The sequence below is a fragment of the Symphalangus syndactylus genome, chromosome 3 (genome assembly GCF_028878055.3).
Source record: "Symphalangus syndactylus isolate Jambi chromosome 3, NHGRI_mSymSyn1-v2.1_pri, whole genome shotgun sequence".
NCBI lineage: Eukaryota > Metazoa > Chordata > Mammalia > Primates > Hylobatidae > Symphalangus > Symphalangus syndactylus.
The window spans coordinates 24,378,236-24,391,932 of NC_072425.2; the positions used below are offsets into that span (position 1 = coordinate 24,378,236).

The 13,697-nt window shown below is 41.2% G+C and overlaps 1 protein-coding gene across 12 annotated transcripts in view; it reads left to right on the forward strand.

Moving 5' to 3' along the window:
- Window positions 1-13,697, forward strand: part of CDK5RAP2 (CDK5 regulatory subunit associated protein 2) — a 191,903-nt gene that overhangs the window by 17,797 nt on the left and 160,409 nt on the right. For all 12 annotated transcript variants that reach the window (XM_055271298.2, XM_055271295.2, XM_055271301.2 and 9 more), the window contains exon 4: window positions 11,963-12,073. In XM_055271298.2, coding sequence (XP_055127273.1) covers window positions 11,963-12,073 — 111 coding nt within the window. The remainder of the gene's footprint in view (window positions 1-11,962; window positions 12,074-13,697) is intronic.

Here is a 13,697-nt window from a genome sequence, read left to right on the forward strand (position 1 = left end):
AATCGTAGGCACCTAATATTTGTTGATTGAATGAATGTGTGACCTTGTATGGAATACTAAAGCTCCGAATTTTCGTTGCTTTGTCTGTAAAACTGGGAAAAAATGTTTATCTGAGGCTTGTGGTGAGGAGTAAATAACATGCTAGGATAGTGCCTGCTATACCAGATCTTTAGCAAACAGGGCGGCTGCTGTGGTTATTGTTACTAAAGTGGCTGGAGAGGAGATATACCTAGAGACACATCTAGGCAGACAGCTTATAATGAGGATGGGGGTATGCAGGGCCAGAGTCAGGAAAGCAAGCAGTAATGAGGGCAAGGTGAGGCTAAGAGTGGAAGAATGAGGGTGAACTTAGAACATGGCAGGAGTGTAAGAATTGTGTGGGATGCCGCTCAGTGGAAGTGGCTGAAGGCCAGGTCTGTAGCTGGCAGAGCGAGTGTCATAGCCACTTTCCATGGAGCTCTGTGCACAACATATAGCTTGACAGTGCTAGGGGTTTTTGCAGAGTTGAGTACTTGGAATCAAGTAGGGCTCACGGCTGGTGGGGTAAAAGTGTTAAGTACAGGCGTTCGTTCGTGTAGTGGGATGGCCTGCTGGATTGAACGCTCTGGGTTCCCGTACCTCTCTCTGCATGTCCTGGCCGTGCCCTCCAAAAACCTGGCCAGATGGAGGGCTGAGTAGTGTAAATTTTTACAATCTTTTTGAAGGCCATTTGGGAAGAGATTTTGATAGTCATAAATATAAAACTACTCTTGAGCCCAATAATCCATTTTGGGGAAATTGATACTAGGGAAACAACCCAGTAGAAGGAATAAAGCTCTGTTGATGAAGGTGTTTGTTGCCACATTGTGTATAATTGTGAAAAACTGGAAGGAAGGGAAATTGTATTTTATATTTGTTATCTCTTTGCTTTTGACAAGTGTGTGTTGAGGATATTTCACAGATGAGGAAGCTGAGGTTGGAGAGATTAAACAACTTGCCAATGAGCTTATTGTGATTGAGAAGCAAAAAGAAGGCAAAATTCAAGCCTGGTCTTTCTGATTGTAAAGCTGGTCACTTTCCATGAGAGCACACTGAGTCCATCAGTGCACAGCAGAGAAATGGTTAAACAGTTGACTGTGAATCACTTTAGCGCAATGTAGTGCAGTTATTTCAACTGATAGTTTTGTGTAATTCTGCCACAATATGAAAAATACTTAAATATTAAATGAAAGCAATGGAATATGCAAATTCACTTATGTTATAATTCTGCAAAAATGTGTATTCATGAGCAAAGGTTGAAAAGAATATGAAAATAGTTGATTTCATAAGGTAGTTAAATTCCAACTGGTGTTTGAGATTCAGTTTTAAATTTCTGTTATTGAGGCTGGGTGTGGTGGCTAACGCCTATAATCCCAGCACTTTGGGAGACCAAGGCAGGGGAGGGAGATCGCTTGAACCCAGGAGTTGTGACCCAGCTTGGGTCACAAAGTAAGACCCCATTTCTACAAAAAAAATTAAAAAGTTAGCTGGGCATGGTGATGTGTGCTTGTGGTCCCAGCTACTTGGGAGGCTAAGGTAGGAGGATTGCTTGAGCCCAGGAGGTTGAGGCTGCAGTGAGCCATGAATGAGCCACTGCGCTCTAGCCTGAGTGACAGAGAGAGACCCTGTTTAAACAAAAAATTCTGTTATTTCTCCAGTATTATTTATAAGATACTTACCTAGTAACAGTTTTCTTGATGATTTGAAGACACCAAGGAGAGTAGCACCAGAAATTGATTCCAAAGTATCCTCCCCTCTTTACTACCTCACTTAGCTGCTGTAGGCAGTATTATCTTACATGCAGTATTGTTTACTAGAGATGAACTTTGGGTAGCCAAGTTCATGGTTTTTGTTATGCTAGGTGAGGTCTAACAGTTTTTCTACTTTCAAAAAGTTTAAAAAATTCATTGTGGCCCAAAGATCTGCTTTTTGAGGGCCTGAGAAGTGAATTTTTTTTTTCATTTTAAAAAAGGCTTTACTCTGTGTGTGTGTATACACATACCATTATTTAAGATAATATCGGCTGGGTGCGATGGCTCACATCTGTAATCCCAGCACTTTGGGAAGTCGAGGCGGGCATATCACCTGGGGTCAGGAGTTTGAGACCAGCCTGGCCAACATGGTGAAACCGTGTCTCTACTAAAAATAAGAAAATTAGCTGGACATGGTGGCATGTGCCTGTAATCCCAGCTACTTGGGAGGCTAAGGTAGGAGAATCGCTTGAACCCGGAAGGCGGAGGTTGCAGTGAGCTGAGATCGTGCCACTGCACTCCAACCTAGGTGACAGGGCGAGACTCTTGTCTCAAAAAAAAAAAAGACAATACCACCATCTATGTATGCAGACCAGAATACTTCCCTAGATGTAAAAATTTAAAAATTGATGACTTCATGGAGGAAAGATGCCATACTGTCTTGAGACTGTGAATAGGCTGGCAAGTGGAGCATAATCACAGGGTCAGCAACAGCCAGGATTGGCACAGACCATTCCTGGTCAATAGTGAGTGGAGAACACAGGCCTTGAGACAGCAATATGGGCGGGTTGGAGAAGATCTCTTCCCTTTAGCGCCTTGGTGTTGCCTTCACTCTACATGATTTTTAAGGCTGTCGTGTGTTTCCTGTTTGCTAAGTGCAAGCCTCTGCCAGGTGCTTTAGCTCATTTAGTTGTCACAACACCCCTGTGAGGGAATTGACTTTATCCTCATTTTATAGATGAGCCGACACTGGACAAAGATGTTAAATAATTTTCCCAAGGTCACACAACACAAAAGTAGCAGCTCTGGTAGTTGAGTCTGTTCCTGCTGGCCCAAGAGCTCTTGCTCTTAGCTCTTGCTGTCTTGGGTGGAAAGATAATTTGGTAGGGTGAGCCTCAGCTTTGGAGGCCCAGGTTCTTGCGAGCCATTGAAATGGATAGCCAGAGTTAGGTGCACTTTGCTTAGATTTCAGTTGAGGTGGGGCTGGTTGGAGTTGCCCTGATTCCTTTTTATGTTGTTGGTTTTTCTTCACTTTTAGTTGGAACTTCAGGCTGGGGAGGCTTTGACAGAGAGTAGGAGTAGGAGGAAGCCAGAATGACTGAGTAGTAGCTCCTGCAAAATTTTTCCTGCCGCTAAGGTGGGGCCCTTCTCCAGTTTCAGAAAGCACCACCCCGTAGTCACGTTGAGATGTTTCCCATTTCAGATGGCTGCACTTCCACAGTAACACATGGCTTCCAAGGGCTGGAACGTGGCAAATACAGCCTTGCATTAGCTTCCTTTTGAGCATCAGGTTTCCAAGTCATATTTGGTGGGTTTTATATTTTGGGTATTTATTCCTACTGTATTGTAAGCTGTTTTCAGTTTTTCCACCTCAAGTTTTTTTTTTTTTTCTTGTTTCTCTTAAAGGGAGAAGTACATATGAGAAAAACAATGTTTTAAATTCTTATGTTGTACTAGGCACTATATTAAACATTCTAATAATTTCTTCTAATTCTTAGGCTCGCTTTTTGAGATGGTTATAATAATTCCTTTTTTATAGATAGAGGAACTGAGGCATGTAGGAAAAGTGAACTTCAGTAAGGCCATACAGCTAGTAAAGTGGTCTGGATTGTATTTATTCATTAATTTGTTCATGCATTTAACAATTTGTTGAATGTCTACTGTGTTCTAGATACTTGTTAAAACCTCAGAGGAAACAGCCATGAAAGATTAAGTGGATTATATTCATGTAATAAACACGATAATAATAAACACGCAAAGAGATAAGACAAATACAGATTGTGAAAAATTCTAGCAAGAAAGTAAGAGCTGTGCATTAGAGAGTGAGCTGGTTAGGTTCGTAGAGATGGGGTCCACTTTAGATGGTGTAGTTGGAGAGGCCCTCCCCAAGGCAGTGACATTGGAGCTGAGGTGGAAGGGATGAGACCGAGCCACCCTGGCAGACGCTACAGAAAGAGCTTTGTAGGCAGACAAGGGCTTGGCTTATTTCAGGACTGGAAAGGAGGCCAGTGAGGCTGGAATATTGTTTTTTTTTTTTTTTTTTTTGAGACGGAGTCTCGCTCTGTCACCCAGGCTGGAGTGCAGTGGCGCGATCTCGGCTCACTGCAAGCTCCGCCTCCCGGGTTCATGCCATTCTCCTGCCTCAGCCTCTCCGAGTAGCTGGGACTACAGGCGCCCGCCACCACGCCCGGCTAATTTTTTGTATTTTTAGTAGAGACGGGGTTTCACCGTGGTCTCGATCTCCTGACCTCGTGATCCGCCCGCCTTGGCCTCCCAAAGTGCTGGGATTACAAGCGTGAGCCACCGCACCCGGCCCGAGGCTGGAATATTGTGAACGGGGAGAAGATGATACCTGATGAAGATGGAGAGGTGGACAGGGGCCAGATGATACAGCACTTTATGGCAGTGGCAGGGAGTTTTATTCTAAGAATGATGGAAAAAAGAGCTAATAGAGGGTTTAACCAGGGAGTGGTGTATACCAGATCTGTCTGAAGTCTAAGGGGGATCTTATTACATCACACTGCCTTAAAGAAAAATTTTTTTTTTTTTTTTTTTTTTTGAGACGGAGTCTCGCTCTGTCGCCAGGCTGGAGTGCAGTGGTATGATCTCGGCTCTCTGCAAGCTCTGCCTCCCAGGTTCAAGCCATTCTCCTGCCTCAGCCGCCGGAGTAGCTGAGACTACAGGTGCACACCACTATGCCCAGCTAAGTTTTGTATTTTTAGTAGAGACAGGGTTTCACCGTGTTGGCCAGGATGGTCTCGATCTCTTGACCTCATGATCTGCCTGCCTCGGCCTCCCAAAGTGCTGGGATTACAGGCGTGAGCCACCATGCCCAGCCAAGAAATTCCTTTTTAAAAAAATTTTTAGGCTGGGCATGGTGGCTCACGCCTGTAATCCCAGCACTTTGGGAGGCCGAGGTGGGCGAATCACCTGAGTTCAGGAGTTCAAGACCAGCCTGGCCGACATAGTGAAAACTCGTCCCTATTAAAACTACAAAAATTAGCCAGGTGTGGGGGCGGGCACTTGTAATCCCAGCTACTTGGGAGGCTGAAGCAGCGAGGATCGCTTGAACCCAGAAGGCAGAGGTTGCAGTGAGCCAAGATTGCATCACTGCACTCCAGCCTGGGTGACAGAGTGAGACCCTCTGTCCAAAAAAAAAAATTTTTTTTAGACAGAGTCTCACTCTGTCACCCAGGCTGGAGTGCAGTAGCATGATCATGGCTTACTGTTGCTTCGACCTCCTGGGCTCAAGTGATCCTCCAGCCTCAGCCACTCGAGTAGCTGGGACTACAGGTGTGTGCCAGTATACTCGGCTAATTTTTAAAAAATTTTCTGTAGAGAAGTGGTTTCACCGTGTTGCCCAGACTGGTCCTAAACTCCTGGGCTCAAGTGATGCTTCTGGCTCTGCCTACCAAAGTGTTGGGATTACAAGTGTGAGCCACCCTGCCTGGCCAAGAAATTCTTAAATGTGTCTGTCCATCTGTTCTGCCAACCATTGGCTATTTAGTAACCATCTCTTGGATTACAGTCTAGAGCGCACAAGGTGGTTATGGGATGGGGGTGGGTAGAAAGTCAAGTATCCAGCTAGGACAGTGCAGTATGGTCATTGCTCTGATAAAGTAGAGAGTGTGTGGAAACATGTAGAAGGATCCCCAGTCCAGCCTGGTAGTGGTATTCAGAGAAAACTGTGAGGGAAGTGGTACTGAGCAGAGAACTGAACTGACCATGGTGGAAAAGATGGTGCTTGTATTTCATTTTATTCATTTGGGACTGTCTGGCGTTTGCTGTGACCTTCTAAAGGCATATTTTCCTTTGCCATATACAAAAATTTCTTTACCTATAAATAGGACAAATATCCTTTCAAGTGTTGCTAAGAATTTTAGCATTGTGTACAATGGTGGCATTCTAAGCAACCTCCATAAATATTTCATTGGTAGCTGAGTAACAGAATAAGGTTTCTCTTTATAGGAAGCATCTGGCGGGGTAGTCGTTTTTGTTTGAATGAATGTTTTATGTGCTGTTTCCTTAAAAGGAGGTGCTAATGAACCTACCAGTTGTTTCTTGTGCTGTTCTTGTTAACCACAAAATTGAAACTTTAAGTGTTAACAAGAGGGCCAAGGGTAGATAGTTTGAAAATATACTTAATGCGAAATATGCTTATCGTTTTCTTTCATTTGGTCATAAAATTGTATTTATGGGCCAGGTGTGCTGGGTCATACCTGTAATCCCAGCACTTTGGGAGGCTGAGGCGAGTGGATCGCCTGAGGTCAGGAGTTCAAGACCAGCCTGGCCAACATGGTGAAACCCGGTCTCTACTAAAAATAAAAAAATTAGCTGGGTGTGGTGACACACGCCTGTAATCCCAGCTGAGGCAGGAGAATCGCTTGAACCTGGGAGGCGGAGGTTGCAGTGAGCTGAGATCGCACCACTGCACTCTAGCCTGGGTGACAGAGCAAGACTGTCTCAAAAAAAAAAAAAGTATTTACTAAAAAGAATATGATATGCTATTAAAAATTATTTTTTAAAAAGCTGAAAAAAATACGTGATTAATGTTTATGTGTGAAGATGTACTAGCATCCAAGTGTAGCTTTTCACATTTTGCCCTATTTCATTTTAGTTATTTTAAAAATCAGCTTTATTGAGATATAATTTACATAAAATAAAATGCACCAATTTTAGGTGTTGGATGAACTTTGACAGATGTATATTCGCTTGTAATCACTATTGTAATCTATATGTACGTATGTATGATTGTAGTTTTTTGTATGTGCATGCGGTTCTTGGCACATGTAATCACCACAATCAGAATATAGAACAGTTCCATAATACCAACAACTTCCCTTTTTTTTTTTTTTTTTTTTTTACTTCTTTGTGGTCAAATCCTCTCTTCACCCCAAGCCTGTGGCAACTAATGCCCTGTTCTCTGTCCTTGTAATTTTGCTTTTCCCAGAATGTCATATAAATGGAATCATACAGTATGTAATCTTTTCAGACTGTCTTCTTTGCCTCAGCATAATGTCTTTGAATTTTATTCACGTTGTGTGTTTCATAGTTGCTGAGCACTGTTCTGTCATACGGATGTCTACTGTTTATCCATTCACACTGTGAGGGACGTAAGAGTTTCTCCCAGCTTTTGGTGATTATTAATAAAGCTGCAGTAAACATTTATGTACAGGTTTTTTGTGTGAACATAGGTTTTCATTTCCCTAGGATAAATACCTAGGAGTGGAATTGTTGAGTCACATGTTAAGTATAGTTTTTTTTTGCAAGAAATTGCCAAACTATATCTAGAGTGTCTGTGCCATTTTGCATTCCCATCAGCAGAGTATGAGAACACCATTTATTCTACATCAGTACTTGGTATTATCAATTAAAAAATTTTATTTTACCAGGCACGGTGGCTCACATATTCCAGCACTTTGGGAGGCCCAGTCCTCTCATTTAACAGATATGGAAGCTGAGGTCCACAGAGAAGTGATCTGCCAGGCCAGGCGGGGTAGCTCACGCCTGTAATCCCAGCACTTTGGGAGGCCAAGGTGGGCGGATCACTTGAGGTCAGGAGTTTGAGACCAGCCTGGCCAACATGGTGAAACCTCGTCTCTATTAAAAAAAAAAAAAAAATACAAAAACTTAGCCAAGCATGGTGGTATGTGCCTGTGGGAGGCTGAAGCAAGAGAATCACTTGAACCGGGGAGACAGAAGTTGCAGTGAGCCAAGATCGTGCCAAGCCTAGGTAACAAAGCGAGACTCTGTCTACCCACCGCCCCCCCAAAAAGAAAATTTAGCCATTCTAATAGGTGTGTATGGTATCTCATTTTTTGTAGGGACAGGGTCTTGATTCTTTTTTTATACCTCTGTTTCTCCACTGAGACTTTCTATCTTTCCATTCATTTTAAGATTGTTGTCTTATGTCTTAGTACATGATTTTGCACGTGGCAAAAATTTTAGTCACTTGACTTTAAAAGTTTCACATTTTGAGGCTGAGCGCGGTGACTCATGCCTGTAATCCCAGCACTCTGGGAGGCCGAGGTGGGAGAATCACCTGAGGTCAGGAGTTTGAGACCAGCCTGGCCAACATGGTGAACCCCGTCTCTACTAAAAGTACAAAAATTAGCTGGGCATGGTGGCACATGCCTGTAGTCCCAGCTACTCGGGAGGCTGAGGCAGGAGAATGGCTTGAACCCGGGTGGCGGAGGTTGCAGTGAGCCAAGATTACGCCATTGCACTCCAGCCTGGGTGACAGAGTGAGACTCCGTCTCAACAAAAAAAAAAAAAAAAAGTTTCACATTTTGAAATCGTCAAATTCATTTATTTTCTTCTCTCAAAAACCTATGAGATTGATTTTATTATCCCTGTTTTAAAGTTGAGGAAACTGAGGCTCAAAGAAGTAGCATGTCTAGGTTGCATCATAAAAGAGAGTTAAGATTGAACTTAATATTGCCTCCAAAGCCACTAATCTTTCTGCCTTACCATTGAGAACTGAGCTTGAACAGTGACTTTGAGAATGGAAAGAGAACAACAGATGCATGAACTATAATGTGGACAGACACACTGCATTTAGTAAATATCATCAGCACTCGCTTCACAATTCAGAGAGTCTCAAATATTGCATTTATCTCTTATTACTTTAAATTTATTTATGGGAAATTTATGTGGTACAAATATACAGTGTACTTCTAGATGCATACTATCATATCAAGTAAATAATTATATATTCATATCCCCTGCCCTTTTAAAAAATAGTAACCTGTCTATATAATGTTCCATGTTATAGTGTTTTTATTTAACAACGTATCTTGGACATAATTTCCTATGAGTGCACAATGTGGTCTCTGATTCTTCTTTATGGTTCTATCATATTCTATTGAGTTGACATACTATAATTAACTATGGACAAATTGACTTTTAATAATTCATATTAACCATAGACAAGCAGACTATTTGACTTTAAAAACTTTAAAAAATGAGGCCAAGTGTGATGGCTTGTACCTATAATCCCAGCACTTTGGGAGGCTTAGGTGAGAGGATTCCTTGAGCCCAGGAGTTTGAGGCTGCAGTGAGCTGCGATTATACCACTTCATTCCAACCTGGGTGATAGAGCAAGACCTCATCTTTAAAAAATAAAAAAAAAAAAAACTTTAAAAGAAGTGTAACATACATGCAGGCATACCCACAAATCATATGTGAACAGATTAATGAATTATCAAAAAAGGAGCATACCCTATGACCATCACCAAAGCCAAGACATGGGACATTATCAGTGCCCTAGAAGTTTGCTTTGTGGCTCATTCCAAGCACTATGCACTTTTCCTCCCCAAAGGTAACCATCATCCTGGACTAATTTAAAGTCCCTTCCTAGCTTGTGTTTCTGCCACTCTCTTTATAACAGGGTAAGGAGAGGAATTTTTTTTCCCCCAAAGGCAGAGACTTAAAAATAGTGAAACAGAGAGGGAGAACCTGGGGATGTTGGAGGATTTTGGAGAACATTTAGCTATTTAAACACGGTGATAGAAACATACTAGGAATTGCTTTACTGTGTAGGCTAATATCTGTTCTTGAAGTTAAGTTAGACTGCACAGAAAAGTTTACTGGATGAACCAAACCAAAAAAATCAGGAATTTTCTCTATAGGCAGTGAGGCTGATTTGACAGATCATAGTTACTGGAGTCAGACAGCGGGATAGGAATCCCAGCTCTTCCCCTACTGGCGTGATCTTTGATCATGTATATAGTGGAGGCAGTACTTTTGCAGCGTTACTTTAATAATTGAGATATTGTATATAAATTATCTGGCTTGGTGCTTGTTTACATGGTAGGTTCTCAGTAAATGTACTTTTTCTTAATATATTCTTTTTTCCCCCAACTTTTTATTGTGACAGATTTCAAGCGTATGAAAAGTTGCAAAATAGCACAGTGAACAACCATGTATATTCATCTAGATTCACCAGTTAATGTTTTCTGTATTTGCTTTATCTCTTTTTTTCCTGTCTCTACTCATTTGAGTTAATTGCAGACGTCATGACACAGCACTCTTTTTTTTTTTTTTTATTATACTTTAAGTTTTAGGGTACATGTGCACAACGTGCAGGTTAGTTACATATGTATACATGTGCCATGTTGGTGTGCTGCACCCATTAACTTGTCATTTAACATTAGATATATCTCTAATGCTATCCCTCCCCCCTCCCCCCACCCCACAACAGGCCCTAGTGTGTGATGTTCCCTTTCCTGTGTCCATGTGTTCTCATTGTTCAGTTCCCACCTATGAGTGAGAACATGCGGTGTTTGGTTTTTTGTCTTTGCAATAGTTTGCTGAGAATGATGGTTTCCAGTTTCATCCATGTCCCTACAAAGGACATGAGCTCATCATTTTTTATGGCTGCATAGTATTCTATGGTGTATATGTGCCACATTTTCTTAATCCAGTCTATCATTGTTGGACATTTGGCTTGGTTCCAAGTCTTTGCTATTGTGAATAGTGCCGCAATGAACATACGTGTGCATGTGTCTTTATAGCAGCATGCTTTATAATCCTTTGGGTATATACCCAGTAATGGGATTGCTGGGTCAAATGGTATTTCTAGTTCTAGATCCCTGAGGAATCGCCATACTGACTTCCACAATGGTTGAACTAGTTTACAGTCCCACCGTCAGTGTAAAAGTGTTCCTATTTCTCCACATCCTCTGCAGCACCTGTTGTTTCCTGACTTTTTAATGATCGCCATTCTAACTGGTGTATCTCATTGTGGTTTTGATTTGCGTTTCTCTGATGGCCAGTGATGATGACCATTTTTTCATGTGACTTTTGGCTGCATAAATGTCTTCTTTTGAGAAGTGTCTGTTCATATCCTTTGCCCACGTTTTGATGGGGTTGTTTTTTTTCTTGTAGATTTGTTTGAGTTCATTGTAGATTCTGGATATTAGCCCTTTGTCAGATGAGTAGATTGCAAAATTTTTCTTCCATTCTGTAGGTTGCCTGTTCACTCTGATGGTAGTTTGTTTTGCACACAGCACTCTTAAGTACATTAGCATGTGTCTCTTTCTTAGGACATTTTCCTGTAAAATCATAATATTATTACCTAATATAAAATTGTTACTCAAGTTTCCCCAGGTATCATCATATGGTTGTTCTTGTAAAAAATTCAAGATTCTATTGTACTTAGTAGTCATGCCTCTTCAGCCTCCATTTATTTAGAAGAGTTCACCAAACATTTTTGCCTTAGAATTGCCGTTAAGATTTTTGAAGAGTTCAGTTCTGTTGTTTTGCAGAATGTTCTTCAACTTAGATTTATCTGTAGACTCCTCTTGATTAGTTACAGGTTAAAGGTTATAGAGAGAAGAACTTTGGATGGAATTCTTTGCTCTCATTGATTTATTTCAGGAGGAAAATGATGTTAGTTTATCCCTTCAATGGTGATAAGAGATGAATTTTTTTGGTTAAGATGGTGTTCACAAGTTTTCTAAATTGTAAGGGTACCGCTTCCTTTTGTAATTAATCAGCCATTTATGGGTGATATGTTATGACTGTCTGAATATTATGTTCTGTAGTGATCTTTCATCTAATGCTTTTAGTGTTGCTGATTCTTACCTGAATCAATCATTACTATAGAGGTTGTAAAATAGTGATTTTCTGTTCCTTGTATTCTACATTTATTAACTGGATTTCTTTTGAAAAGAAGAGATTCTTCTTTTCCTTTTCTTCTCCTTATCAGTGTGGAGTTTTGAATTCTTTCTTCATTCATTATTCATTCCTGTCATTATTCATTTTAATGCTCAAATTGTACTAACTTTGGCTAGTGGGAACCACTTAATTCTTCTGGGTTAGTAGAATGGTAGCAAAAATAAGCTTTCTCTAGTATTTAACATTTGAATCAGTTTTGTAGCCTCGTAATCTGTAGGGACTAATGTATGTACTATCTGTTGGACCCTCTGTCTTTTGTTTGCTTTTGATGACCCTTCTGTGATTTTTTTCAGCAAATCACTGAATTGAAGAAAGAAAACTTTAACCTAAAGCTCCGCATCTATTTCCTTGAGGAAAGAATGCAACAGGAATTTCATGGCCCCACTGAACATATCTACAAAACTGTGAGTGGCCCATTTCTCATTACTGTCCCTTGTGTTTTTTCTCATTGTCATTTCAAGCAGAAATTTGATTAATATTTGTTCTCAGAGTTAGCATGAATAGAGATGCTTTCATTTAATCTCAATTGATTATGGGGAGCATAAAGACATTAGGATGACTTTAGTATTAAGCAAAGGGGTACACGATTAATTTTAAGAAGGTCTTTCACTCTCTTTTAAAAATCAGAATTCAGATTCACTACTTTTTACCTCAATTAAGTTTTTATAATTACGTGTTCTTTAGAAATAGACAGTGGAATGGTGGAATGGTTTTGGAGTTGAATTCTACTGTTACCAGCTAACTTGTGTAACTTAGGCAAGTCAGTTTAGCTCTTGGGGCTTGCTTCCAGAATTAAGTGATAATCTCTTTGTCATAGGGTTATTTGTGTGAATTAAAATGAGAAGACAGATGAAAAGCTCCAGCACACAGTCAGTGCTTGACAATTATCATCTTCTTGAGGCTTCCTTTGGCAGCCCAAAGTTAGGATTGTCAGTTTTTCGTGATAGGACTCTTCGGTATTCCTGTGTGCTTGCCTGTAACTGTCAGAAGAAAAGGCTATGCTCATTTGAAGTCTTGACCTGGAGATCTTTGTCTGAAAACAAACCTTGGTTCTGAAAACTGAAAAAAGAACTTGGCTTTCTTGAAAAGACATGAGTACAAACAATATTTCAGTGCCTGTTTCTTGGCTTTTTCTAGTAGATTAGCCCTTGGCCTGGGAATTATTCTGACTTTTCTCCTCTGAAGCTTGCACCAGTGGAAACTTTTGAAGGAGGAAAAAGAACTCTCCTTGAGTTTCAGCAGATGAACTTAAATTGACTTGTCTTGAAGAGGGATTGTGCTGTACTTCTGAGCCTTTTCAAGAATTGAAAAGCTTCTTTGTCCCTTATGAAAGTTTTTTTCTTCTCTCTGGGGGTGGAAAGACAATGAGGATGTCCCCTTTTCTGGAAGGGAGTGATGATGCAATCACAATTTTAAAGGAAAACCAATAGCCTAAAGCAGTTTATATGTGAGTATGGTGGTCATGCGTCTCAGAACCTCTTGGGTGTGGCCGGGCGCGGTGGCTCACGCTTGTAATCCCAGCACTTTGGGAGGCCGAGGCGGGCAGATCACGAGGTCACGAGATCGAGACCATGGTGAAACCCCGTCTTTACTAAAAATACAAAAAATTAGCCGGGTGTGGTGGCGGGCACCTGTAGTCCCAGCTGCTGGGAGCGGCTGAGGCAGGAGAATGGCGTGAACCTGGGAGGCGGAGCTTGCAGTGAGCCGAGATTGCGCCACTGCACTCCAGCCTGGGTGACAGAGCGAGACTCCGTCTCAAAAAAAAAAGAACCTATTGGGTGTTAGGAATACAAAACGTGTCAATTGCCAACTCTATCAGGCACTGTCTTGGGCATCTGTATGTTTGCATCTTACTGTAATTCTCATGACAGTCCTATGCCATGGAGTTTATCTTCATCTTACAGGGGAAGAAACTGAGTCTTATAGAAGATGAGTAACCCACCTGATGTCATATATCTACTATGTGAGGTGGATTTTGAGCCCAGGTCTTCCAACCTCATTGTACTATACCACTTCAGCTGTCTGACT